Source organism: Oryzias melastigma, linkage group LG4 (assembly GCF_002922805.2).
Source record: "Oryzias melastigma strain HK-1 linkage group LG4, ASM292280v2, whole genome shotgun sequence".
NCBI classification, from domain to species: Eukaryota; Metazoa; Chordata; class Actinopteri; order Beloniformes; family Adrianichthyidae; genus Oryzias; species Oryzias melastigma.
Window position 1 is genome coordinate 2,410,282 of NC_050515.1, and position 27,613 is coordinate 2,437,894.

At 37.5% G+C, this 27,613-nt stretch overlaps 1 protein-coding gene across 2 annotated transcripts; it reads left to right on the forward strand.

Annotated features, from left to right (window-relative positions):
* Nucleotides 1–3,443: 3,443 nt before the first annotated feature.
* On the forward strand, nt 3,444–27,309 carry mier2 (mesoderm induction early response 1, family member 2). 2 transcript variants are annotated; one of them, XM_024279346.2, is made up of 13 exons: nt 3,444–3,556; nt 6,723–6,876; nt 8,589–8,702; nt 10,487–10,586; nt 11,103–11,182; nt 17,189–17,258; nt 17,343–17,488; nt 19,076–19,157; nt 20,869–20,963; nt 21,045–21,175; nt 23,059–23,192; nt 23,484–23,584; nt 26,206–26,340. In XM_024279346.2, the coding sequence occupies exons 2-12, from the start codon at nt 6,850–6,852 to the stop codon at nt 23,540–23,542; spliced, it is 1,038 nt and encodes a 345-aa protein (XP_024135114.1). In that variant the 5' UTR covers nt 3,444–3,556; nt 6,723–6,849; the 3' UTR covers nt 23,543–23,584; nt 26,206–26,340. The 2 variants fall into 2 exon arrangements, with proteins under 2 accessions (XP_024135114.1, XP_024135113.1); XM_024279345.2 differs by lacking the exon at nt 23,484–23,584 and having other exon boundaries at nt 26,206–27,309.
* Nucleotides 27,310–27,613: the final 304 nt, after the last annotated feature.

The following is a 27,613-nucleotide window of genomic DNA, read 5'->3' on the forward strand; positions in this document are numbered from 1 at the left end:
TCAGTAAAATAAAATAAAAAAACATCAAAAATAACATTTCCATAACACTTTCATGTTCATTTTTTTGTCGGGACCAAATCTTTTCCTCCTCTGCTGAACTACAGTAATTAATGAAATAGAGATTTATCATTTCCAATTAACTTTTGTTTTTTTAAAACCTTAAAGACTGAGAAAAGCGGGATACACTGTGGATAGTTTGACAGTCTGTTACTGCCGCCGCGTTCTCTGGCTGCAGCTCGATGCAGCGACGTGTCCAGCGGAGTTCATCATGAATATGCCGGCAGACAGACCGCTATGCTGGGGCTGGATCACGCTTAAACCTCCAGAACATTTAAAACGTCCCCCGGTGAGCTTGCTGTTCGGAACGTCGGGGGTCGGCAGCTCTCGAGACGCGGTGCCAGTACCACCAGCCGTGGTACTGGACGCGAACCGGAGCCGGGTTAGGGTGCAGGAGCTCTCCAGGTCCTAGCGCCGGCCGGGTTTAGCTCGCAGCTCGGAGGTTGGAGACCCGCCCGTGATCGAGTGAGAGCAGCCGGTGAGTTAAAGGGCGGGACGCCCGCGCGCGCGGTATGGAAAACCACGTATGAGAAAATCTGCGATTAATGCGTCAAAAAAATTGTCGCCGTCAAGCACATGTCAGATTAATGCGTTTTTAACGCGACAAATCTGACAGCCCTAGTTAAAATAAGCATTTATTTGATTTTGATTCTAAAGACTTAATAAATATTTGCTGAAATGCTTTTTGAGTTTTTTTTTTTTTCATCATAAAAACATTTTCTTGAATCGAACTCAGACCTCCGCAGGAGGAAGTAGCATTACTGAGAACCGAGCTAACATTTGTCGCAGGCAAGGTAGATGAGTTGAAACGTCTTCCTGGTGTTTGAAATGTAATGATTTCCATTGTTAGAGGTTTAACTGAGGAAAAGAAAACTCTGTATTATTAACAAGTCACTGGAAAAACTCACTATTTATAATTTCGCTCGAATAAAAATGAATCGGGGAAACTGCAGTCAGTCGACTCATGTCCTCAAAATCCTCTCCCGACATAAATTACATTTCCTCTGGATTAATCAGCCGCCTCGTCTACATGAACGTTCATGTCATTTTGGTTTCTGGAAACGTGACGTCTCTAATGTGAATGTTCTCTAAATGTTAATGAGGAACTCATATTTGAACATCCTTCACGTTAAAAAGGGGCGGAGACCTCAGAGAACTCTAAGTTTCCTGAAGAAAACCTGCTACCGACCAGGTTTCGTTCACAGACTCAGTTACCATAGTGATTGAGTTCAGCTTAACCCGCTTCTTGAAACGGGTTTGGTTTAACCCACTTCCATGGGTTTGAGTTATCTCTCTTTCTGAAATTGAAAACTCAGATTTTTGGTGAATTTGGAGTTCGCAAACTCAGAGTTCCAACAAAACCTGCTTCTTGGAACGGGCCCCAGCACTATAAATGACAAAATGGTGATTTATTTTTTTTTGGTTGGAGGTGTGTGTTTTTTTTTTCCGTATTTTTATTACGTCAGCATTCCCTCAATGTTTGCACTACGCAGACAGTCAGTGTTAAAAGGTAGTTTGAACCTACAATACTTCTACCATCCACTAGATGGCGCAGCAGCATAAGTGACTGACCTTGTAATTGGGAGTTCCTGGGATCGAATCTCTCTTCGAGCTCACGGTGTTTGTTTGTTTTTTTTTTTTTACCCAAAACAGTTCAACACATTTACACAAAACATTTTTAAGATGGACCAGCAGTATTAATGACAAAATGGAGATTTTTTGGGTGATTGATTGATTCATTCAGCAATTGATTCATTTATTAGAATCGATTTAAGCTTAATAGATAAATAATCGATTGACAAAAAAATTGAATCGATTTAGCACATAATTCTAAAGTCTGCTAGCTTGATGCTAACACTTAATGGAATTTCCCATAGGACGGCTAATGCTAGCGCTCGGTCGACCTAAACATACGTTCTGACTGAATTGAAAATCTTTATAAACTCATAGACACGAATTTTTCCAAACCCTTTTTAAGGAAATATTTTTAAAGTAACCATTTGTGATCTAAAATCGTTTTTTCCATCATACTTTCTTCTTCTTCTGGAATAAGGTGTAATGCTATAGCACGATCGCCACCTAGTGGTCAAACTGAAATGTCCTCCAGGAGAAGCAGAACAATGTTTACAATGTTAATGATCTGAACATTTTTGTTAGAACTTCTCCTTTAGAGAATCCATTTAACTCTGTATGTCCTTAACAATCTCATTATTTCACTAATAAATGTTCTAATATGTGAACTTTATTCGATTAACTTTAATATTTTCAAACCATATAGTTGGTTATTGATGTATTTCTAAATAAATGTGTCTAAATGTGTAAACTCAAAATTGAATTGAAGTTAAAATCTGAATCAAATCAGTTCAGATTCTTGTGAATCAAATCATATTTGGAAATTATAATCAATACCCAGCCCTATTATTATTGACTTGAAGGAAATAAAACGGTAAACGTTTTCTGTCCCATTTGAAGCATGTCTTGCACACTAAACTGATACACAGTTACACTTTATTCACATTCAAAAGCTTAAAAGCTGACAGTTCTGAAAAGCTTTTAAAATATCATTTTTTAAAGGGTTTCCTAAAGTTTAGGAAATTTTTGTTCGCGCAACCCGCTAAAGTTACGATTTCTGCTTCCGGTTAGAGATTGATTCGGGCGCCATCATGACCAGAGGCCCCTCGTAAAATCCGCCTTATTATCTTTTTAAAAAAGTTTAAAGTCTACGCCAGTGCTTTAAGTGGGCCAGTACTCACCAGTATTCAGTATGTACCGGCACTTCTAAGTCAATACCGGCACAAACACTCGACTTGAATAACTTATTATTATAATTGTTCATTTTTAAGAAAATAAAAACATCATTAAAGTAAAAATCTCGATTTTTCAACATCCACTCATAAAAACATTCACTTTTTTATATTGATCAATATCTACATTTAAGATTCTTTGATTTTATGTTTCGACTTTCATAAAAGAGAGTATCGCCACTTGTATACACCGATTCAATTCGATTAACAACGTGCCTCAGAAAATATATCACGATTCTTGATGAATCGTGATACTTTTACTCTCAGAGATCAAGATTTTGATGCTTTGAAATGATCAACAGGTTGAGCCTAAAAAGTTGCTTTTTCTTTGATATTCATGGAAAATCAAATGAAATACTTTTTCATTGTAAACAAACATGACTGGTTTGGTTTTGTGAGCAAAACAAACAGGGAGATTATTTTTTAAACAAATCATCAACTATGTAAAAATTTAGAAGTGATAATGAAAGTTGAGGTGGTTTCTGGGATGTTTTTTTAAATGTGTTTTTAACCCCACACCTTTGAAGTAAACAAACAAAAATAACAATAGAAAACAGCCTTTCGGATCTATTTAAATGGAATTCCTCCAGTAAAAGTCGGTGTAACGCTGGAGGGACGATAAACGGAGCTGTGCAGCAGAGCAGACCGACAACATCCGGGCAATAGGAAGCCTGCGCAGAGACGGAATGGCGGAGGTAAGTCGGCGAAAAGGAGGGGTGAATTGGCCTAAATACGACCGAAATTAGACCTAATCCGGGACTTTTGACATGGCGAGCTGTGCGTGGCGTTAACGCCGGTTCCTCCGGCGGCTGAGCGGCGGCTGAAACCCGGTTACGACGGCGTTTGGCAGCGAGCGGCGGAGGGAGAGACGTCGAGCCTCCGCCGCGTATCGCTCCTCCGCGTTCCTGCCTTTCGAGAGCCATTCCGGCCGCGCGACGGCACGGCCGCGCGGAACAATAGGGAGCGGGCGCGCGGGCGGGCGGGCGGTGTCACGGTGGTGCTGAAGGGCTCCAGGTGTGTCCCTCCGCGCCGGCAGCGGGAGGGGCGCGGGAGTTGAAAAGTTTCGGGGGAAGGACACGAGTCGGCGGCGGTAAAGTCCGACGCACTTTCCCGTAAATGTTGAAAAGTCGGTATTTCCTCCTCGAGCCGGAGAGGAAGAGACGTTCAGCACCAAATCACAGGAAAGCGCCCCTGGTCAGACTCTCCGCGGAGGGGAAACCTCTGCTTTAGGTCCTCACCACTGTCCCATTCGGGGTCCTGCGCATATCACCCCAAAGTTTTATTAGTTATATTTAAGTACTTAAAACTTCTCTGCGTGTACTTGTTTCTTTTGAGGATATAAAAATACTTTATTTAGAAAAAAACTGAATGTAGGGTTAGGATGTATTAATTTGTGACCCACTGTAAAGTTGTCTAAAGTACTACTACTTAATACGAGTATGTTTGACCAGGCATGTCCAAAGTGTGGCCCCCGTATACATTTCCAACGGCCCTCAGGCTCCTTTCTTAAAATCAATTTGATTTCACCATTTTCTAAAAACTGTATGTTTCTTGATTGTGGTTGGCTAAATTTTGTTTTCATATTCACCATGAAGAAGCACTAATAGACTAAACATATCATCTATAACACGTGCCAAAGTCTAGGCTCGGATCCGGCCCTCGGGTGATTATATTCTATATATCTTGTTCATAATTATGTTAACGTTACGGTTTTAAAGTTTTAAACATTTAGTTTTAGAGTGTTTAATAAATCCTGTTCGGCCCACGACCTAAGGTGTGTTTTGGATTTTGGCCCCTTGTGCGATTGAGTTTGACACCCCAAATCTACAAGTGTGAAACTTGGCAAATTGACAGGGAAAAGATATACATATTTAGATGTATTTGTTCAATGGTAAGACATAAAAATTATGCCATTGCAATAAAATGTTAATTAAATAGCTGAGTGAAATCCAGTGTTATTAAAATAGCTCAAAGGATTTCAGATAAATGGGTTGGTCCTCACACATTTCCATCTTACCAAATCTACACGATGTACCAGAAGTAAAGCAAGAAAAAGACGAGCTACAGGATGACCTCCATTGTTGTTGCTTTTCTACAATGAAACGCTAGCGGTCTACACCACACATGCGCCGTTAAAAACAAACCGCTCAGTGAGTGGTAACACTCGCCAGAATTAACTGGACCGTGGCGTACTACTCCTTACCAGACCGTACCGCTCAGTGTAAATGAGACTAAAGAGAACCTTCATCTTCATCTCTGCTAGTACCTCAGCTCGATTCCTCTGTAGTTTCTCTCTTCGTCTCAATAACGAATACTCACTTACCCTTACATGTTGTATGAGAGTTCACTATGACCCGTACCCTAGAGAAAACAATGTCCATGAACATTTTCGCTCTTAGGGTTCAAGCGGTCTACGACCTTCTATTTTGTGTGGGCCACCTTAGGTTTGAGCATTTTTCTGCTGCGACAGCCCATATCGACCCATGAGGACAGTTATGACTTTGGCTCTACCTGTTGGGGGAGGCCGGGATGTTGAGGTAGAGCGGTCAACCTCTGATTGAAGGGTTGAAGGTTTGGTTCCTGCCTTGCCCATGTGTCAAAGTGTCATTGATTAAGACACTGACGCCCACATTGATCCTAGTGGTTATAGGTTGGCGCCAATGTTTGTGATTGGAACCTCTATCCTTCTGTAAATGTTTGTGAATGGAAAAGTGTGAAAGGAAAGTAGTAGTGTTACCATTTAACATTATTTACCTTCACCCAGATTCTGAGATTCATGAAAATCTTTTAGTAGCAAAAGGTCACTGTAATATCTTTTTTTTAAATGATTATTAGTTTCTTTTCTTCAAGCCCCACTTAGATCATCTTTCAATCTATTTTTATGATTATTTTAGCCTAAATTTAAAAATCTGTCGTTTTCTAAAACAGTTTATTCAGGGTGGCAGGAGTTTATTAGAAATTCACCTTGAAGTTGTAGGCAGAGGTGTTGGTGCAGAAGTAAGCCTTCGCTGATTTACCATCTTCCCTTTGGGTCTTAACAAGTCTTAAAAGCCTTAAATTTGAACAATTGGAAATAAGGTCTTAAAAAGCATTAAAAAATGTATTAAATTTTGAAATCTTGTTCTTGAAAATGGTTCCACTTAAAATGCTTTCGTATAACTTTTCTGGTGTAAGGTTTTTATTTTTATTTTGTATTTTTCACCATGATTGTGTAAGTCACATGTGTCAAAGTCGAGGCCCGGGGGCCGGATCCGGCCCTCCAGGTAATTCTATCCGGCCCTCCATGTACTTTTATTTTATTATTATTAATGGCCCGATGTTATCTTGAGCTTATTTTTAACTTGTACAATTTTGACAAAATATGTTTTTATGGAGAGTAAAATATTGAAAGTTATTTAAGGTTTAAGTTGATTTATTCTGGAATAATATTCTTGCTTTTTATTATTCAGAATTATGTTAAAAAGTTAGTTTTAAAGTTTTAAAAATTGGCATTCTGATAGCTTTTTGGACTATTTTGGCCTTTACTGAGATTTTTTAGGATATATTAGAGTTTAGCTAATATTTCAGCTACATGCTAGCTGTTTTGGCTAACTTTGAGCTGATTTTCTTCATATATACAGTATGTCCTCCATCATGAGAAAAATCCCACAACAACTCAATATAAACATCATTTTCATAGCAGTGGGTCTTCAGGTGAAGAACGGTCACCGCCTAACCACCTGCGTTTGATCTCCAAATAAAAACTGGTTTGTTGGTGTTTTTTTGGCCATCAGCTGATCCGTCCTGAGATGAGCCGGGATCAGCCGTCATATGATCACATTTGCTGCAGTCACAGCTGACGCCTGTGATGTGTGTCTGCAGGTGAGGAGGAAGCACCTGAGGAGCGCAGGAGCTGTGGCCTTGTGGAGACTGCAGCCATGAAGGCCGTCAGCAGGAGAAGCAGGAGTCTTTCCAGGCCGTAGAGGACTTGGAGGAGAGCCATCGACCCATGAAGATGGCAGCACAATCCCACCCTGTACGCTCCAGTTTCATCTTTTTCTAGACAGAAGCTTCAAAGCAACTATTGTTACAGCAGACATGAAAGTGAAGTCAGTGTTTGTTTATGTACGTTTCCCATCACTACTGATGAATATTTAGCACTCGTTAGGCAATTAATGCCTCTTGAAAAATGATTTTATTTCCTCCTCCCAATGAGGCGGTTCATATTTCCGTCACTCATTGACTGTTGGCTCAGCAGAAGTTCAAAGTTGGAGATGTTCGTCATGAACTTCCTCACCACCTGACAGAACGGTGGCGTTCTTCTTTCCCCATGTTCTCCATCACTGCTTCATTGTTACGACCTTGAGTTATGTTGCCGTGTTTTTCTGCCTGTCTGCCCTTTGGCTCCTCCTCCTGCACAGGTGCAGGTGTTTTGGCATTTCGGAGGACTGCCATAAAATCTAGGAACTCACAGAGGGGAAGCTCTTCCTCGGGGGCTTCCGGCTGGATCCAGATCCGTCGCTGCTCACTGTTTTCATGCGTTCTGCTATTGCATATTAAAAGTACTTTTCTAGATCAGGAGTGTCAAACTCAATCACACAAGGGACTGAAACCAAAAACACACCTTCTGTCGCGAACAGGATAAACATTTATTGAACATTTATTGAAAACTACATTTTTAAAATCGTAACTTTTTAACATAATTATGAACTAAATATATAGCATTACCTGCAATAATGCTAGTATGGATGCTGTAAGCTGAATTTGGTCGCTGAAGATGCTAGTGCTGATAACTGAAATCACAGAAGCTAATGGCTGAAAACGCCAAAGCTGATAACCAGCTAAAATTAGCCTAAAAAGCTAAAGAAAAAAAATGTAGGTTAGCCAAAACGGCTATCATGTAACTGAGGAAAAAATAGCTAAATCTTCAAAATATCCTAAAAAACTGAAAACCCTAAATTAGCAAAAACAGCTAGGAAGTAAACGTTAGCCTAACTCAAAAACACCCTAATTTTTTTTTTTAAAAGCCAAAATTAGCCCAAAAAGCTACCATGTAGCTGAAAAAATAGCTATACTTCAGAATATCCTAAAAACATGAAAAGCCTAAATTAACAAACACAGCTAGTGTGTAAATATTAGCCTAACTCAAAAACAGCCTAAACAAAACTTAAGAAGAAAATCCTAAATTAGCCAAAACAGCTAGCATGTAGCTGAAATATTAGCTAAACTCCAAAATAGCCTAAAACAATCTTAGTAAATGCCAAAACAGTCCAAAAAGCTAGCATGATGCCAATTTTTAAAACTTTAAAACTGTAATTTTTAAACATAATTATGAAAATTAAAAAAGCAGGAATATTATTCCAGAATAAATCAACTTAAACCTTAAATAACTTTCAATATTTTACTTTCCAGAAACACATATTTTTTCAAAATTTTACAAGTTAGAAATAAGCGTGCCATTAATAACAATAAATAAAATGATCTGGAGGGCCGGATCCGGCCCCCGGGCCTTGACTTTAACACATGTTCCAGAACAATCTCTAAGCAGTCGTAACAACTTGGGGGCTCGTCCGGGATTAGAACCCATAATATCTCCATCCATCCATCAAAACAATATGCCAACTCATTTAGTATAAAGAAATGGTAAAATAAAGTTGAGTTTAAGTGGCTAGAATTATAGGGATGACTATAAATCTTTTGGGAGACGTTGAGGCGACTGAAGTTTTTGCCTGATTTCTTACTCTCCAGGCCGGTGAGCTTCCTCTGGAGGAGCTGCTGGCGTTGTACGGTTACACCGTCTCAGACCCGGAGAAGGACACGTGTCTGATGACGGCCAGGATGCCCGATCTGACGCGTGAGAAGGTTTGTTCAAAGCATCACCGTCTGCAGCCTCGCTTTTAAAATTCAGACTTTTGTTTATTGGAACTGAGAGGATTTTCTGTAAATTTGTGGAGGTTTTTCTGCATCTCAATAGAAGGAACTTAATTATTTAGAGTTTTAGGACAAATGACTTTTTTTTGTGTCTTGAATGAGTTTAAATCTGGATCAGCCTAAAGTGAATTTAAAAACAGGTTGTTAATTAAGACAACTATTTTTGAAAACAGTTTTAAACTTGAAAATAAATATTATAAACTTGAAATCATAAATTAAAAATTTAAAAAATGTTAATTGGAAAAAAAATATTTTGAATTTGTAGAAATACTGAAAGCTTCAATAAAAAACTAAACTTAAACTGTTACGCTGCGTTCACACCGAACGTGATTCACGTGAAAATTCATGTGGCCCCTCCCTCTTTTGCCCCGCGGCTAATTCGCCGCTCGCCACCTGTCAGAAAATGTGAGCCGAGTTCTTGATTGGCAGATGATCTGAATCTGTGCTAATGCTAACGCTAGCATTAGCTATGAGTCGTGGAGCTGCAGAAGATCTTTTCTCAACAGCTAAAAGTTGTGAACAAGTTAAGCCCGTTAAAATGTGCCAGCTCTGTGTAAATACGTCTAACTCGCTGAAATATTTTACAGCGTTTACCAGAGTATCTCTTAGGATTTTAACAATGTTAGGCACCTCTTAACATATTTGCAATAATAAAAATGTTTACTTTAGCAAAAAAAGAGAAGTTACAGATTATGACTTTATTTTTTTATTGTGCGTGTTCATTCTGTGCACAGCTGGAAGCAAAATTTTGTGTCAGATTTTCATTTGATAAGTTAGGTTTATATATTTATTAGGGCTGTGAACATTAACGCACGCGATTAATGAAAAAGAATTAACGCATTAATACGTATTGACACAAATGAGTGGAAGAAACAGTCCTTCACTTTAACTCGGCGGTTCAGACTTCCACAGCGTCCGTTAAAATATTTCATCAGGTATTATCCCGCTTACACCATGGTCACTTACAAAAGAAACAAATATTCAGTCCCTTTTTTAGTACTTTATTTTTCTCACTTTTTCTCAAAAAGCGACTATTTGATCTGTGCTCTGGTGCCATATGTACAAATACATTTTACCTGGTAAAACATTGTGATTAATGGTGATTAATCCCAGCAACAAAGTGCGATTAATCAGATTTTTTTGCAATCTATTGACCGCACAAATTAAAAAATAAATGTTCTAAATGTAGAGTTTCTTGTGGGATTTGATTTTGGGATTATTCACAAATAATAAGTGGTTGGCAAATACTGAGAAAAAAAAAAGGCGATTAATCGCGATTAATTTTTTTTCCAGGTTTGTGATTAATGACTTAATTTTTTTAGTAAGTATATTTTTTAATTTTAAAAAAAAAATATATATATATATATATATATATATATATATATATTCCAGTTTTTCTTCAAATTAACAATTTGATTTTTAATTTTTTTTTTTTTTTCTATCAACTTTACCTGGAATACTTCATAATTTAAAGCCGTTTTCAGAATGTCTATTTTTCATTTTACAATCGGATTTTTGATTCACGTGAAGCTGACTCGACCTCATAGATTTGACCAAGTTCACTGCAGAACCAGCTCTGAGTTCTCCAGGATGTTTTACGCTAAAAAATCACTTTAATGGGATCTTTGGCGGATTCTTTGGGTATTTTCTGCATTTGTTTCCACCTTGATTTCCTATTTATTTCCACGACGTCTCTGGCGTCTCGTTTTGTGCAGAACAAGAGGGCTGCTGAGGTCTTCTGTGGGGAGGAGGACGATCCAGCCGCTTACGACTGCAGCTCTTCAAACGCCTCAGAGCTGCTTCGCTGCCTCCAAGGTTACAGGAGAAAATATTCAGTCACATGACCCGTTCACAGCAAAAAAACGTTAATCATTCGTTGTTTCTGCCTCTGATGGATGAATGTTTATCTGATTCTTATCTTTGTGTTAATAAACAATCATTTTGAATTTTTAAATCTGTTAACAAGATCAGGAGCTTGTTCAGTTTATTTTTGGATTTTTCTGCATGTTTTTGCTTCATATGAATTATAGAATATGACAGAACAATTTTATTAAAAAAGATCGTGTTTAAAAATGAACCTAAGATTTGTTCACTTTCAACTAAAAATACAGTCACATAATTATTTCTGTATATTTTATTAAGAACCTGTGAATTATATGCATTTCTATTAATATTTGTTTAAAACATTTTATTTTTTTTATTGGTACTAGAGCAATTTTTGTACTATTTTGTTTTTCACATTTTTGTGATTTTAAACTTTTAATTTATGAAATGAGTTTTGGTTTATTTGTTGAAATTGTTGAAGTGTTTTTGTTGTTTTGTCTCTTGAAGGCAGAGACAAAGTCGCATCCATCAACTCATCAGATGAGGACTCTGACGACGCTTCTGTTCCTTCCAACGAAGAGCACAAGGTAAACTTCTGATGATAAGTTTGATCAGTCTATTCTAAGAGGCGAATCTTTAACCCTCTGGAACCGACGGACGCCTCAGACGTCCTGCTGTGCAGCTGTGAGGTCAGCGGGATAAAACTCCGGCTAAAATTAACTTTTAACTTTTTATTATGTTTTATTGAATTAAAGGGAGAATATGGCCTTTATTTGTAGTTTTTGGACAAAATCAATCTTTTATTTTAATAATACGAACTTCGATGCAACGTAGAGCAGCGCGCCCGCGAAGGACTGAAACTGAGCCGTCCGCTATTAGAAAGAGGAAAGCAAACATTAATTTATTTTGGGACGGGGTCCCACATGAGTTCAATACAACGATCACCGGCGTTGTCAAATGATCACAGAAACTCCGCCAAAGTCCCGCCCGCCGCTGTCACGAGGCGAGCAACAGAGCAGACAGACACGCCCCCACCTGTGAGCAGATTCCAGCCGAGCCGACATGAAATCCAGCTGGATCAAACTTGTTATTATTCCTCACAAACACGACAAAGAAAATGTATGAGAAAAAGAAAACGTTGGGAAAAAAAAGAAAAACAAAAAAGAAATTCCAGGAAAATGTCAATTGGACAGCATTCTCTTAGGAGATACATTCTTAATGTTTTGGACTGCCTGGAAGCTGAAGCTCCAGGCAGTCTGATCAGTGTCTGTATAACAGAAACACATCATGGACCTGTGAGGTCTGTGATGTTCCTCTGTCAACACAAACTCTTCATATGTGGCTAAAATAAGGAATCTGTGAATTTTACCTGAAATTGTTTTGTATTTTCATCCAAAATGTGTTGATTAGTTTGTTGACTGAATTTATTCTTGTTTTTTTATTATTAAATTCCATCTAAAACCTTCATTCTATGCTGTAAAAACTTTTCGTTAAACATTTTTGGGGTTTCCACAGCAAAATGAATCTCATTTTTCCAGACAGAATTCTCTGTTTTTGCATGATTTTATGTCCAGTGTGTGAATAGAACATGGAAAAATGACTAAATAAAGGTGGAGTCACATAGGAGAGGTTGTGCTGATTAAAATAAGCAGCAGGTCGTCTTTCAAAGGGAAAATCCAGAGGTAAATTCCAAAGTGCAGCTTTAGGCTCTGGGTTCCAGAGGGTTAAAAAAAAAAAGATGTTTTTTTTTTATGTTTATTTCCTTTTCACTAAAGCTGGAGTGACTGTCTTTTAAAAACTGGCACATTTCTGATTTTTTTTCCATAAAGTAACAGAAAAAGCTTCATATTCACTCCTTCCTCACTAAAATGTTTATTTTTAACCTTTTGGAGACTAAAACTCAGTTTTTGTCTACTCTGTGTTTTCAATTTAAAAGAATGCCTGCTGCTTATTCAGAATAACGTTATTTATTTATTTATTGTTTATTTGATGGGGACAAATACAAAAGAATATAGATGATTGATTAAAACAATCTGATGTTTGTGTTTATAGTCGTGGCTAATTCACAACTCCTGTCTCTAGTGGAGCTTTTACTGAAAAAAAATTAACCAGTGAAAAAAAAAACATGGAGTAAAAAACTAAAAACTGTAGAAATTCATTAACAACCATTAAGAATAAGTAGAAAATGTACCCAACTATACTCGTATGAAGCCAGATGATGTTTTACACCATGCGCTCGCTCTGCTGGTTCTCTGATAACCAGAATTTAATTTGCTTTTTAAAGATTGACACTTTAGTTTTTCTGGAAGTTTCATGTCTTTGGACAAATTTAGAGAGTGGTTGAGGTGCAAATCCAGTTAAACATTTAAACAACAGCTTTGAATGGCTGTAGTTAATGAAATCCATCACATTTAAAATCTTGTATTTACTTAAAATATAACAATGATGATGAGAGATAGCTGTTTTATCTAAAATGTTTAAGGCTGATTGTCGAGCCTCTCAATGGTTCGACTGCTCAGAGACCAAACAGTGATGCAGTAAGATTCCACACAACCTCTCCTATGTCACTCTACATTTATTTTGTCATTTTTCTGTTGTTTTCACACACTAGACATAAAATCATGCAAAAACAGAACATTTCATCTGGAAAAATGAAAACCCCCAAAATGTTTAACAAGCTGTTTCTACAACATAGAATGAAAGTTTTAGGTGTAATTTCATAAAAATAACAAAAAACAAATTTTGTCAACACATTTTTGAATGAAACTACAAACAAAAATCCAGGCGAAATTCACAGATTTCTTGGTAAAAAAAAAGTATTTTTATAACTTTTTACAATACTCAGTACACACTAATAATCCTCAAAAGCATTTTTTATCTCTACTTTTTTACCACCTAAAAAATAGAACTGGATGAGGTGAGAAAGTTAAACCGACTTTGTTCATTTAATGTTTTAAAAACACAAAAGGAGGACAATGGAAAAAGACGTTGAGGATGAGATGAGTGAGGATGCATTCTAAGAGCAGGAAGTGATGTCATCTGTTATCTCTGGAGGTAGTTTGCAGTTTATAAACAGTTTGTTGAGATGCGGATAAATGTGACGTCTCCTGTGTATTTTTCTGTTTTTCACTTCTCATCACATCCTTGTTTTTCTGCAGGAATAATTTCTTCTTCTTCGTGTTTGTTTGTTTATGTCAGTGCAGAGGAGGGAAGATGTTGATGTTGCAATAATGTGATTTCCACATAAAAACTTCTTCTAGAGGCAACATCTTCAGTTTGTTGAGATTGTTGTACTTTTTTTTCTTAATGAATCAATCCTAAAACTCTTCCAGATGGAAATATTATTTATTTCCTCCTTGGCAGAGTTCGGTACTCCACAAATATATATATATATATTTTTGCTAAAGAAACTAAGAACAGTTCAAATTCCTGCACAAAACTTGTACTTTTATAAGATTTTATGATGTCCTACATCGTTATCTGGATAATTTCAGGAATAATCATTAAATACAGGTAAAATGGCTTTATACAATAAAAAATAAATCACAAAAAAGCTCTAGAGAAGAATAAAATCAATAAAAAAATAACCTGATAAAAAAAGTACTTAGATTTGCTCCTACTATTTATGTCTGTTTAAGAAAACTAATGCTCTTTTATTTATATTTTAAAAGTTCATGTGTCTCCATCCAAAGGAGATGCCTTCATGGATCATGTAGTCTTTGAATTATGATTATGCTGCTTTTAGACAAAAATAAAACAACATTTAAATTAACTAAATCTTTTATATTTTTTCACCCGTTCAGTTTTTATTTTGTGTAAAAGAAAAAAAACGTATTCGTAAAACTTTCGGAATTCCACTGATATATGTGAAGTGCTGATAGATTATAAAAGACTTTTTATGAACTAAAATAGTTTTTTGTGTAAAAGGTATTTGTAATAATGTTAAAATAAAACTATCACATCCACATAAAAAGTTTTGTCTTGTTCTCAAACAAATTTTAAACTTTCAAACTGACGCTGTGAGCTCTCAAACTGTCCTGTTGATAAACTCCAAACCAAGGTTGCGACCTACGAGATTTGGTCGTTACCCACGAGATTTGGTCGTTACCCACAAGATTTTGTCGTTACCCACGAGATTTGGTCGTTACCCACGAGATTTGGTCGTTACCCACGAGATTTGGTCGTTACCCACGAGATTTGGTCGTTACCCACAAGATTTGGTCGTTACCCACAAGATTTGGTCGTTACCCACAAGATTTGGTCGTTACCCACGAGATTTGGTCGCGACCCTAAAGATTTAGTTGTAACCCACAAGAATTGGTTGGGACCAATAAAATTTAGTTGTTACCCACGAGATTTGGTCAATACCGATGAGATTTGGTTGCTACCCGCGAGATTTGGTCAATACCCATGAGAATTGGTCGTTACCCACGAGATTTGGTTGTTACCCACGAGATTTGGTCGTTACCCACGAGATTTGGTCGTGACCTATGAAATTTAATTGCTACCCACGAGATTTGGTTGTGACCTATGAAATTTGATTGCTACCCACGAGATTTGGTTGTGACCCACGAGGTTTGGTCAATACCCATGAGATTTGGTTGCTACCCACGAGATTTGGTCAATACCCATGAGAATTGGTCGTTACCCAAGAGATTTGGTCGTTACCCACGAGATTTGGTCGCGACCCAAAAGATTTAGTTGTAACCCACGAGATTTGGTCGTGACCTATGAAATTTAATTGCTACTCACAAGATTTGGTCCTTACCCACAAGATTTGGTCCTTACCCACAAGATTTGGTTGTGACCCACAAAATTTGGTCGTTACCCACGAGATTTGGTCGTTACCCACGAGATTTGGTCGTTACCCACGAGATTTGGTTGTGTCTCACGAGATTTGGTCGTTACCCATGAGATTTGGTCGTTACCCACAAGATTTGGTTGTGACCCACAAGATTTGGTTGTGACCCACAAGATTTGGTCGTTACCCACGAGATTTAGTCGTTACCCACAAGATTTAGTCGTTACCCACAAGATTTGGTCATTACCTATGAGATTTGGTCGTTACCCACAAGATGTGGTCATTACCTATGAGATTTGGTCGTTACCCACAAGATTTGGTCATTACCTATGAGATTTGGTCGTTACCCATGAGATTTGGTTGTGTCTCACGAGATTTGGTCGTTACCCATGAGATTTGGTCGTTACCCACAAGATTTGGTTGTGACCCACAAGATTTGGTTGTTACCCACGAGATTTAGTCATTACCCACAAGATTTGGTTGTGACCCACAAGATTTGGTTGTTACCCACGAGATTTAGTCGTTACCCACAAGATTTGGTCATTACCTATGAGATTTGGTCGTTGCCCACAAGATTTGGTTGTGACCCACGAGATTTGGTTGGGACCAATGAGATTTGGTCGTGACCCACGTGATTTGGTTGTGACCCACGAGATTTAGTCGTTACCCACGAGATTTGGTTGTGACCCATGAGATTTGGTCGTGACCCACGAGATTTGGTTGTAACCCACGAAATTTGGTCACGAGCATATAAACCGAACAGGTGCTGAGAAAAAAACACTCATATTGGATTAGTATTTTACACTCTGATCGGATCACTGAAAGCGTCAAGTGAACAAAGCTGAGTTCCTGATTGACTGATGCGATGCAGCGACCTGTCAAACTTCTGTGATCTTCTGTGAATTGCAGTCAGAAATTCCAGCGCTCTTGTTTTTGTCTTAAATGAGCCCGCCCACTTTTGCAGGAAAGGCAGGAGGATTGGCTAGAACTTGAAAGTACTGAACAGAGTAAAACTGATTGACATGTCCTAAGAGAAATAGATCTTCAATGAAACTAAGAACACAAATGAGGAATCGATTGCAGCAGCTTCTTTTGGTTTCGGTAGAACCGGCGAGCCGAACTTTGGTGCCCAACCCTAGTTATAAGCTGCTGTAATTTAAAGTTGTGCGTGTGTAAATTATATTTTGTATTTTTTAATTTTTTGTACACGTGAAAACACAATTGTAAGTACACATAGCTACTCACAAAATGCATGTACAAATTCCAAACGTGTTACACACAAATCAGGTGAGACTATTTTAGCTCCATACCAGTAAAACAAAATGGCAAATATCAGAACTATCCATCCAGATTAGGAAAACAAAGATGTTCATGGATCTGTGTGTCTGTTTTTTCTCCATCTGCTCCTGATTTACAACAGTTTTAATAGATAAATACTCAAAAATGTCATTTTTAGCATACTTGTCTTGATGTTATTAGGGAAAAAAGCTACACGAACATATTAAAAACGCAAAAAAACTTGATTTTCATCAGAATTCATCTTTAAGAGTTTGGAGATTAAAAGTTAAAGGACATTAACAAAAGTTTACAAACTATTTGAATTTATTTCAGTGCATTTTTAGGGACAAAACAAGGAGATAAATCATTTACTGTTAGATAACACAGTGCTTAAAATAAGCCGATCATGATTCCAATTGTTTACTTTTATTTCATGAATTTCTACCAGTCAGTGATTGCAGACCAGATTTACTCTAATCTGCTTCTTACCGAACGTCCTTATTTGCTTCCTCAGGAGATCATGGTGGGCTCCATGTATCAAGCGAAAATCCCTCCGCTGACCCCTCACCTTAACCATGAGAAAGGTGAGGCTCTCCTGTTTCCTTTGCCGGGCAGTCACAGAAAAAACATCTGAAAATTCTCCTTTTTTCTGCTGGTTTCTTCATCAGCGTACAGCGGTGAAGACCAGCTGCTCTGGACTCCGGATTCTCTTCCCGCTCAGGACGTGGAGGATTTCTTGCTGAATGCACAAAGGCTTTGTGGCCAACAGGGGGCAGTGTGGACACAGGAAGCCACCATCAAAGATAATGAACAGGTGAGGATCAGTTCCCTGCCGTCCACCAGGTTCTCAGTAACCAGGAAGAACGAGAGGATTTGAAATATTTACTGATTTATCAGTTTTTGTAAACGGAATTTGTAGATTTTAGACCTGAGTGTTTACATTTAATGACCAGAAATAGGGCTGCCATGATTAGTCGACTAATCGACTATTAAAATAGTCGATGACTAATTTAATAGTCGATTAGTCGTTACTTTGTATTATACAGAGTCAAAGTGTAGTAAAGTTGAAAGTTATAATAGCATTCTGCTAGATTTTTGGACTAACTTGGCATTTATTAAGGTTTTTAGCCTATTTTGGAGTTTAGCTAATATTTCAGCTACATGCTAGCTGTTTTGGCTAATTAAAAGTTTTTTTTCGTTGTTTTGTTAGGCTGTTTTGGAATTTAGCTAATATTTGAGCTACATGCTAGCTGTTTTGGCTAATTAAAAGCTTTTTCGTTGTTTTGTTAGGCTGTTTTGGAATTTAGCTAATATTTGAACTACATGTTAGCTGTTTTGGCTAATTAAAAGCTTTTTCGTTGTTTTGTTAGGCTGTTTTGGAATTTAGCCAATATTTCAGCTACATGCTAGCTATTTTGGCTATTGAGGATATTTTTTCAACTTTTTTAGGCTGTTTTGGAATTTAGCTGATATTTCAGCTAAATGGTAGCGGTTTTGGCTAATTTAGGATTTTATCCATTTTTTTAGGCTAATTTGGAGTTTAGCTCATATTTAAGCTACATGCTAGCTATTTTGGCTAAGTTAGGAATTTTTTTGTTTTTTGGGCTATTTTGGAGTTTAGCCAATATTTCAGCTACATGCTAGTTATTTTGGCTAATGGAGGATTTTTTTTCAACTTTTTAAAGCTATTTTGTAGTTTAGCTAATATTTCAGCTAAATGCTAGCTGTTTTGGGTAATTTAAGATTTTTTTCAGTATTTTAGGCTGTTTTGGAATTGGCTGATATTTCAGCTAAATGCTAGCTGTTTTGGCTAATTGAGGATTTTTTCAGTTTTTTTAGGCTGTTTTGGAATTTGGCTGATATTTCAGCTACATGCTAGCTATTTTGGCTAAGTTAGGCATTTTTTGTTTTTAGGCTATTTTGGAGTTTAGCTAATTTTTCAGCTGCATGCTAGTTGTTTTGTCCAACTCAGTTTTTTTCTTTTTAGACTAATTTGGCATTTAACTAATATTTTGGCAGGCTATCAATTTCAGCATCTTCAGCTACCAAATTATCTTACAGCATTCGCACTAGCATTTCTGCAGTTAATGCTAGTGCGAATACATCTAGTTTTTAGTTAGTTTAAAGCTAATGATGGCTAAGATGTGTGTTTTACATCCAGTTTGTGCATGATCCGATTGGTCGACTAATCAGAAAAAATAATCTGTGATTAGTCGACTATTAAAATAATTGTTTGTAGCAGCACTAACCAGAAACTATTTAAATATTTCTTCCCCTGGTTGAATTTAATTAAAAACACTTTAATAGTTGTTTTTTCTTCTTTTTGTTTATGTTGAGGTTTAGCATTCATGAAAACTAACAAACTCTTCTCGTCTTTTTCTTCTCCTCCTTGGACTTTCAGGCACTGTATGAACTAGTAAAATGCAATTTTAATGCAGAAGAGGCACTGAGACGATTACGCTTCAACGTGAAAGTTTTCACAGGTAAGATTCAATTCGTTTTTATTCATTCAGTTTATTTATATTTCTTTGATCAGAAAAATGCACATTATTGAGCATCTATCCAGACACTGATGGGCGTAAATGTGCCAGATTATAACAATAGTTTACTGTGTATCTGTTGAACAAGAACAGAATGAGTTATTGGTTAAGTTTGATCTGTGGTTCAAAATGATGGATCTAGTCATCGATTATTAGGGTTAAAGTTTGAGTCATTTCCTCTTTACTTGCTGCTATTAGGATTTAAAGAGGTTTGTTAAACTTTAGTCCAGCCTATCTGTTGATAGATTATCTAAATATAAGGTTTCAAAGTTAAAAGTAAAAGCAAAGACATTCTGTATTTCATCAATTCACTGTTGAGAAATAACTTGGTTGGCTCGCTCCCACTTTTATTTTTTCTGTGGGATAACAACCTCAGTGCTCCTGTGAACATCCGGATCTGTAAATCCAGAAGTGAAATGTCCTTAAGACTTTTGAAAACCAATAAAATCTTGAACTGGATCCCAAATGAGTAGGAAGCCCATGGAGAGAGGCGTGCTCCAGAGAGAGGAACCTCTATATATATTTTAGTGGATGATTCTGCAATGGCTGATCAACTTTACAGTAATCAATACGAGAGGGAATAAAATAGAATTCACTCAAAATCCCTCGGAATCAGAAGTCTAAAACGATCAAAACTTCCTTAAATTACCGATTTGACCCGTTTGGCCAAATTAAAGTCATAACTCTAAGGTTTTCGTTCATCCGTCTGGAGGTAAAGTGTGAGTGGATCAAGAGGGTTATCTTCTGTCAGGATCAGGAAAGTTCTGTTCTAGCATCTGTGTGACACTTTAGAAAACCTTTTTTTGCCTTTAGAGACAAGAACATCTGCATAGAAATGAAACGCCTTCTAAAAATGGTGCTAAGAGGAAATAGAAATGGAAAAAATTTAACGGGGCCCAAGATAGAACTTTGAGGTACTCCACAACTTAGAGGAGATAAAGTGGTTTAGTGCACCCCCAGGTGCTCTGAGATCATTTAATTTCTTAGAAACGACTTTAGAGCTTTGCTTTGAACTGCCACATAGAGGTCAAGAGGGGTTTATGATCCACCGGGTCAAAGGCAGCCGTCCAGGTTCTGGGTTTACACCAAAGATGGAGTTTGGAAGGTTAAGAGGGAAACCAAACCCTAAATGAACTTTTTTTGGATTTTGACCTCTATAAATGGAGCTTTAAAAGTGCTGTCTGTTGGTTATTGCCAATTTTTGTTAAATTAAATTAAACTTGTTTAATTATTGAAAATATAGTCAAACGTCTGAGTCCCCCTACAGGTTGAAACGAGGTATTACAGTTGAATTTTGTGATTGGTCAAACCATGTACGTTTCTCAAGTTTCACATCACGATCTGCACCCCCAGTAATGATAATTGTCCTGTTCCCAAGCCCCGCCCCTCTGACTGGATTTTCAAATTTTGGCTGTGGGTGGAGTCAGCCTCCAACTTCCTGTTTGGTTACCCTTTAAACAAAGGAAACGATCATTTCCAAACTAAAAAAGTCCCTTTTGAAGTGCTGAAGCTGCATGTTTCAAGAGTTTCAAAACTTTAGAGAAAAAAGCCAAATGAAGTTTATGGGGAAATGTTTGATTATTGAAAGCAAAAGATGAACCTTAAAATAAGTTGTAAGTCATTCTTCAACCACCTCCCTGCATCTCCTCCTCAGAGGAGCTGTGTTCCTGGAGCGAAGAGGAATGTAGAAACTTTGAGCAGGGTTACCGAGTTTACGGGAAGAACTTCCACCTTATTCAAGCCAATAAGGTAACGCCGTCTTCTCTGTGATGGTGAGACGCGGCAAACGGCTTCTCTGTTGGTGACACATTTGCTCCTCCTCCTCCTCAGGTACGAACTCGCTCCGTGGGCGAGTGTGTGGAGTATTACTACATGTGGAAGAAGTCTGAGCGGCACATGTACTTCACCCAGCAGACCACCAGGCTGAGCCGGAAGAAGTTCAGTCTGCAGTCGGGGGGGACGTGAGTACTCACAGTTCACTTTCACTCAGCTGAAGCTGTAGTCTCTGCTGCCCTGAGGGGAGGAATACGAGCCGTTTGTAGGTGGAAACGCCCCCACGAACCTTTAAGGTTGTAGCCCGCGCGATAATGAGCCAAAAAGTTCATGCACATCTTTGTCTAAGTTTGTGCTGCGAGCGATAAGTCGTAGTGAACACACATTCTCAGGACCAGCCCTGAGCATAGCCGCATAGCCGCCTATGTCGCCATCTGCTGGATGGGGTGCCTCATTGCAGTGATTTTTTTTTCTTTTTTTTACAGCTTGACACACCACTGATTTAGTGTAAAATGTTTAAAAAAATGTAATAATAAACAAAAATAAATAAAAAAACTCAAATTTGTCATAATCCATTATTTCGTCTGGTGCTGCGCTCCTTCTCGCCTGACGCAGCCGCTGTGGAAGCTAGGTGGAGGAGAGGAGGGGGGGGGGGTGCGTGGTGTGGTCGCTGTTAGGAGGGCTGGGTATCGGTTATAACTTCCAGAAACAAATCAGTTTGATTCCAATTTTTTCTATTATTTTGATTCCTCAGTTCAGTTAAATTTTAAGTTTACACATTTATATAAATTTGTTTAAAAATACATTAATAATCTACTATATGATTTGAATATATTTATATTAATCTGATCCAGTTCACATCCTGTAAATGTATCAGTGAAATAATGAGATTGTTAATATCATTCAGAGTTACATAGATTCTCTAAAGGAGAAGTTCTAACTAAAATGTTCAGATCATTAACATTGGAAACATTGTTCTGCTTCTCCTTGAGGACGTTTCAGTTTGGCCACTAGGTGGCGATCACGCTATAGAAGTACACCTTATTCCAGAAGAAGAAGAAAGTTTGCGGGAAAAAACTGTTTTAGACCAAAAATGGTGAGATTACAAAGATGGTAATTAGGTTCGTAATGAATGTTTAGGTCGACCGAGCGTTAGCATTAGCCGTCCTATGGGAAATTCCATTAAACGTTAGCATCCAGCTAGCAGACTTTAGGTTTATGTGGTAAATTGATTTATATTTTTATGAATTGATTATTGATCTATTAAGCTTAAACTGATTAAAATCGATTAATTAATTTTATCAACCCAGTCCTACCTGTTACTGCTTCTTTAAAACTTTAAGGATGAAAAACAGCAAACAAGCCCCAAAGGGGAGTTTGAGGTCAAAAAAGTACTTTCTGTACTTATTTTGCTAAATTTAAAATAGGGCTGCCACGATTAGTCGACCAATCGACTATTAAAATAGTTGACGACTAATTTAATAGTCGATTAGTTATTACTTTATATTATATGGAGTCAGAGTGTAGTAAAGTGGAAAATTAAAATAGCATTCTGGTAGCTTTTTGGACTAGTTTGGCATTTAGTAAAATTTTTTAGGCTATTCTGGAGTTTAGCTAACATTTCAGCTGTATGCTAGCTGTTTTGGCTAATTTAGGCTTTTTTAAGGCTAATTTAACATTTAGCATCTTCAGCGGCCAAATTCAGTTTACAGCATTCACACTAACATTATCACAGGTAATGCTATATATCTATTTTTTAGCTAGTTTAAAGTTAATGTGTGCTCTACATCCAGTTTTCATGTGAACCAATTAGTCGACTATTAAAATAATCGTTTGTGGCTGCACTAATTTAAAATCATTTTAACAAAATAAATCTGACTTTTTAATGACAATACACAGAGTTCATCACATTTACAGCCTCAGATTCAACCTCCGAGTTGAAAACAATACAAAGTGACATTAAATGAAGCTCCTAAAAATGACTGAAGACAAACTCAGTCAGAGTGAACAGAATCCTGGCTCTTGTCCGGTCAACTTTCCTCCAGTTTTCTCTTCTTCCGCTCTGTCTCAGTGAGGACGGAGATCCGGACGGGGAAGCTGGAGATCTTGATGGGAGCACCAACTCTTCGGGGTCGTTGACCCACGGTTCTGGTCAGCTGGAGACGCCGTTACCGCCACACTCCAACACGGACCTACACAAGCAGGGTGAGGCACAGCGGGTGTGCTGGGGGGGCTGTGGTCGGGTTTTGAGTCCAATCGGGGTTGAAGACGTAAAAAGGTTCTGGTCCCATCTGTCCGCTGTCATCCTCAGAACTTCCTGTCAGCCATGCGTTACAGTATTTGGATCATTTTCCTTTTGAAACATGTTCTTTCCGTTCTGTCATGACGCACTTTTGTGTCTTTTTTTCTCCACTTTTATGACGTATTTGGTTTTTGTTTCACATGCATGTGTGCATCTTTGTGTGTTTGTGTACATTGTGTGCATGTGGACTCCAGAGGAAGATGGCCGCCCAAGGCGCAGACGAGCCACTCCCCGTTTTCTCTTAAAGCCATGACCCCGCCCACACAGGCAGCACAGAAGCAGGCTGGGCCTGCAGGTAAACCGGCCAAGATGGAGAACGACAGTATCAGAGAACTGGACTGAGTGTGACATCATCCACAGAAAACCCTTTTTTCTGGTTTAACCAAATCAATTTTCTGCGTCTTTATTAAGGGCTGATGGTTCCAGTTTGGTCTGAGTCGGCGTTTCTATGGCAACCACTCTGGCCAATCAGGAGTGAGCTTGTTGGAAGGCCACACCCCCACCTCTTGAATGTGGGTTATACGAAATCTGTCGATCCTTTTGAACGTTGGACGTGGGGGCCAACAGGCTCCACCTACTTTTATCGAGTCATCTGATTGGTCAATTTATGACTTTAATAACTCATGAAAAAAAGGATAATCAAGAAGATAGCAGAGCAAGAATGGTTACTCTGACCAAGGGAATGGGATTTTAACTCTAAAACGATGGGGGGAGGGGTCACTCGGTCCAGTTCTCATGTACTGTCAACATGTTTCACCTGTAAAACCTGGAGTTTGTTTGTGGTCGGGGAGGAAGGGCCGTCAGACGTGACCTTTAAAATGACCTTTCTCAGATAAATGTTGAACTAAAGCCCCACTCTGATCTTCCTTTCATGGATTTTTAAAGTATTCCCAGTTTTTCCCAATTTTTGCTTCTCATAAATTTATATTTTTTTTATTGTAAATTTACGAATTTTAAAGTGATACATTTATAACTTTTAAACATGTAAATTTATGTGAAAAAAGCTAAATTTAGCCTCTGACTAATAAGATTATAAATATACGACATTATTCTTGTAAATTTACGATTTTCTGTTTCTCTAAATGTATTTCTCTTATTTTAAATGTACATGTTTCAAAGTTGTAAATTTAAGACATTTAAAGTAATAAGTTTACAATTTAAAAAAATGCAAATTTACGAGAAAAAACAAACAAATTTAGCCTATGACTTTTAAAGTTATACATTTGCGAGTTCATTTTTGTAATTTACCAGTTGCAACTTTTTACTCGTAAAATTATGACTCTTTTTTTAAATGTGTGTTTAAAAGTTGTAAATTTACAACATTTAAAGTAATAAAATAACAACTTTAAAACACCTGAATTTATGAGAAAAAAACACATTTACCCCGTGGCTCGTAAAATCGTAAATTTGTGATTTTTTTTTTCTCCTAAATTTATATCTCTTTTTGTAAATGTACATGTTTCAAAGTTGTGAATTTACGATATTTAGTGTCAACTTTAAATCATGTAAATTTGCAAATATAACAAATTTAACATACGACTTGTAAAATCGTAAATATTTTGACTTTATTCTTGTAAAATAACAGTTTTTACTTTTTCTCGTAAATTTACGATTTTTTATTTATTGAAAATGTGTCTCTTTTATCGTAAATGTACGTGTTTCAGTCATAAACTCACAACAATTAAAGTAATGGAATTACAATTTTAAAACACGTAAATTTACAAGAAAAAAAAAATTAGCCTTTGACTTTTTAAGTCATAAATATACGACTTCTCGTAAATTTCGGTCTTTTATCGTAAACGTATGTGTCTCAAAGTTGCAAATTTACGACACTTAAAATGATAAATTTACAACTTTAAAAAACACAAATTTTACAAGAAAAAACAAATTTAGCCTATGAATTGTAAATTCACGGCTTTGCTCTCGTAAATTTACAATTTTTTGATTGTAAATGTGTCTTTTTTTGCGTAAATGTATTTGTGCAAAGTTGTAAATGTATACTTATAGTAACAAATTCATCATTTTAAGACACATTTACAAAAAAAATACAAATTTAGCCTATGACTTGTAAAGTCGTAATTATACGACTTTATTCTTGTAATTTAACAGTTACGACTGTTTTCTCGTAAATATACAATTTTTGTTTCTCGTAAGTTAATGTATTTTTTATTTTATTTGTATTGTTAATGTAAATTTATGTTTCAAAGTGGCAAATTTACAACATTTAAAGTAATAAAATTACAAATTTAAAACATGTAAATTACGAGAAAAAAAGACAAAAGAACAAATTTAGTCCATGACTTGTAACGTAAATATACAACTTTATTCTTTTAATTTAAGCTACGACTTTTTTTCTCGTAAATTTACGATGTTTTTGTTTACTTAATTCAATGTTTTTGTTTTCTTAAATTTACATGTTTCAAAGTTGTAAATTTACAACTTTAATGATTGAAGTTTACCTAAAAAAACCTCATTTCACCTTTGACTTGTAAAGTCGTAAACATACGACTTTGTTTTTGTAATTTAACAGTTACGACTTTTTTCCCATAAATTTGTGATTTTTGATTCTCATAAAAGTCCGACTGATCGTAAATGTTCGTGTTTAAAAGTTGTAAATTTACAACATTTAAAGTAATACATTTACAAGGAAAAAAACGTAGCCTGTAAAATCGTAAATATGCGACTTTATGAGTTTTTTAAGTTGTAATACATTTTTAATGTATTTTTGAATTAGACAGAAACATTGTCGACTTCCCTTTTGACTCTGTTGTAGATTCTTCCTTTTTCACTGATATTTTTCTGTTTTCAGTTTTATTTTGCGTTTTATTTTACTTTCATAAACTGTTTTGTCCCGATTTGCATAAAAACGGGTGTAAATCTCGGTTGTACCGTGTCCGTCTGTCGTCCTGTGAGCAGACGGCGAGCTGCTGATGAGCCTGTCGGAGCTCTGCGGCGGCGACTGTCCTCAGCTGTTCGACTGTCCCTTCTCGGGGTTCTCGGCCGACCCGAGGGAGCCCGGCCCGGACGGCCGCTGCGCCCCGGCTCCGGTCCAGACTCCGAACCCTCCGTGGACCCGTGGGACCTCCCCCTCCCCCCACGAGGACCACAGCCTGCAGAACTTCTACCAGCTGCACCTGCAGCGGGGGGCTTTCGCGCCCCAGGGGCTGGACTACGGTGACGGCGCCCCCCACAGGCTGCAGGTGGGATTCAACCTGCCGGCCGCCCCGCCGTCCTCGCCGGCTGGTTTCTCCTCACACTTCCAGACTTTTGGGAGTGTCCTGTACCCTCTGCCTGTCCCGGATTCACAGCCCCTCCTGCAGTGAGGAGGATCTGAGAGGAGGACGGGATCTGGTCATCACTCGAGGAGAAAAGAGTTTTTTAACAGAAACTTTCAGACTTCAAATGATTTTTCATCGATTACAGAAGTATAAAATCACGGCTGCATCCCGCCGCTCTGTTTTTGGATCAGGAGAATTTCAGACTCTAAAACCAAATATGAGTTTTGTCTGATTTTAAGTTTCACTGCTGACGTTTCACTGAAAACGTAAAATGAATTTTTCAAATGAAGATGTGAACGTCGGCTCTTCTTTGAGGGTTTTTCTCTGAACCTCAAACTCGTTTGAGCCACAAAAGAGCAAAAAAGCGAAATCGAATTAAAGTAAAACGGCGATTTAGAAAAATCTGTTTTTGTTTTCCGACATTCTTTACTTCTCCATCTTTCCGTGGAGCTCCGCCGTCCGTCCTCTCCGTCCTCTCCGCGGGAATTCTGCTTCTGCTCTGGATTCTGGGAAACATCGGGAATGTTCCCGTCGTCGTTCTGTCAGGATTCAAGCTGCAGATCCACAAAATGTCCCATTCTGTGACTTTAGTCTATTTATTTACATCCACCGACCTCCAGCTCAAACATTTGTTGGATTTTATGCTCATTGATTCCGTATTGTTTGTATTTGTAAATCAAACTCGATTTTTATGAAGTGAAGAAAGACTTTCCCCCAAAGAAACGACGTTCTTTCCCTCCATCCGTCGTCCTGTCGTCTCTTTCAGTGTAAATCAACGTTTTCATGTCTTTGGTCTTTGTTTACATGGGGGGGGTCCAGGTAAGACCACAAAGGCGGGAAAAGGAGCAGAAATGACGCCTTTGTGTTTTTTAGGAATTTCTATAATGTATGGCTTCCATTATGTTTCTTTCTAATTATTATATTTTGTAAAATTAAATAAATTAAATGCAAATGTGAAAATATTCAAATGAATCATGTTGAGTCGTTTATTTACACAGTTCCTCCAGTTTGTATAAAATTAATGAAGTTAAATCAGAATTGTGACA

Bases quoted from the DNA above. Each gene is read 5' to 3' on its own strand.
- mier2 (XM_024279345.2), top strand. From the start codon at position 6,850: ATGAAGATGGCAGCACAATCCCACCCT. The intron at 8,703-10,486 runs GTTTGTTCAAAG...CGTTTTGTGCAG, and splicing joins CCGATCTGACGCGTGAGAAG to AACAAGAGGGCTGCTGAGGT. The intron at 17,489-19,075 runs GTGAGGATCAGT...TTGGACTTTCAG, and splicing joins CCATCAAAGATAATGAACAG to GCACTGTATGAACTAGTAAA.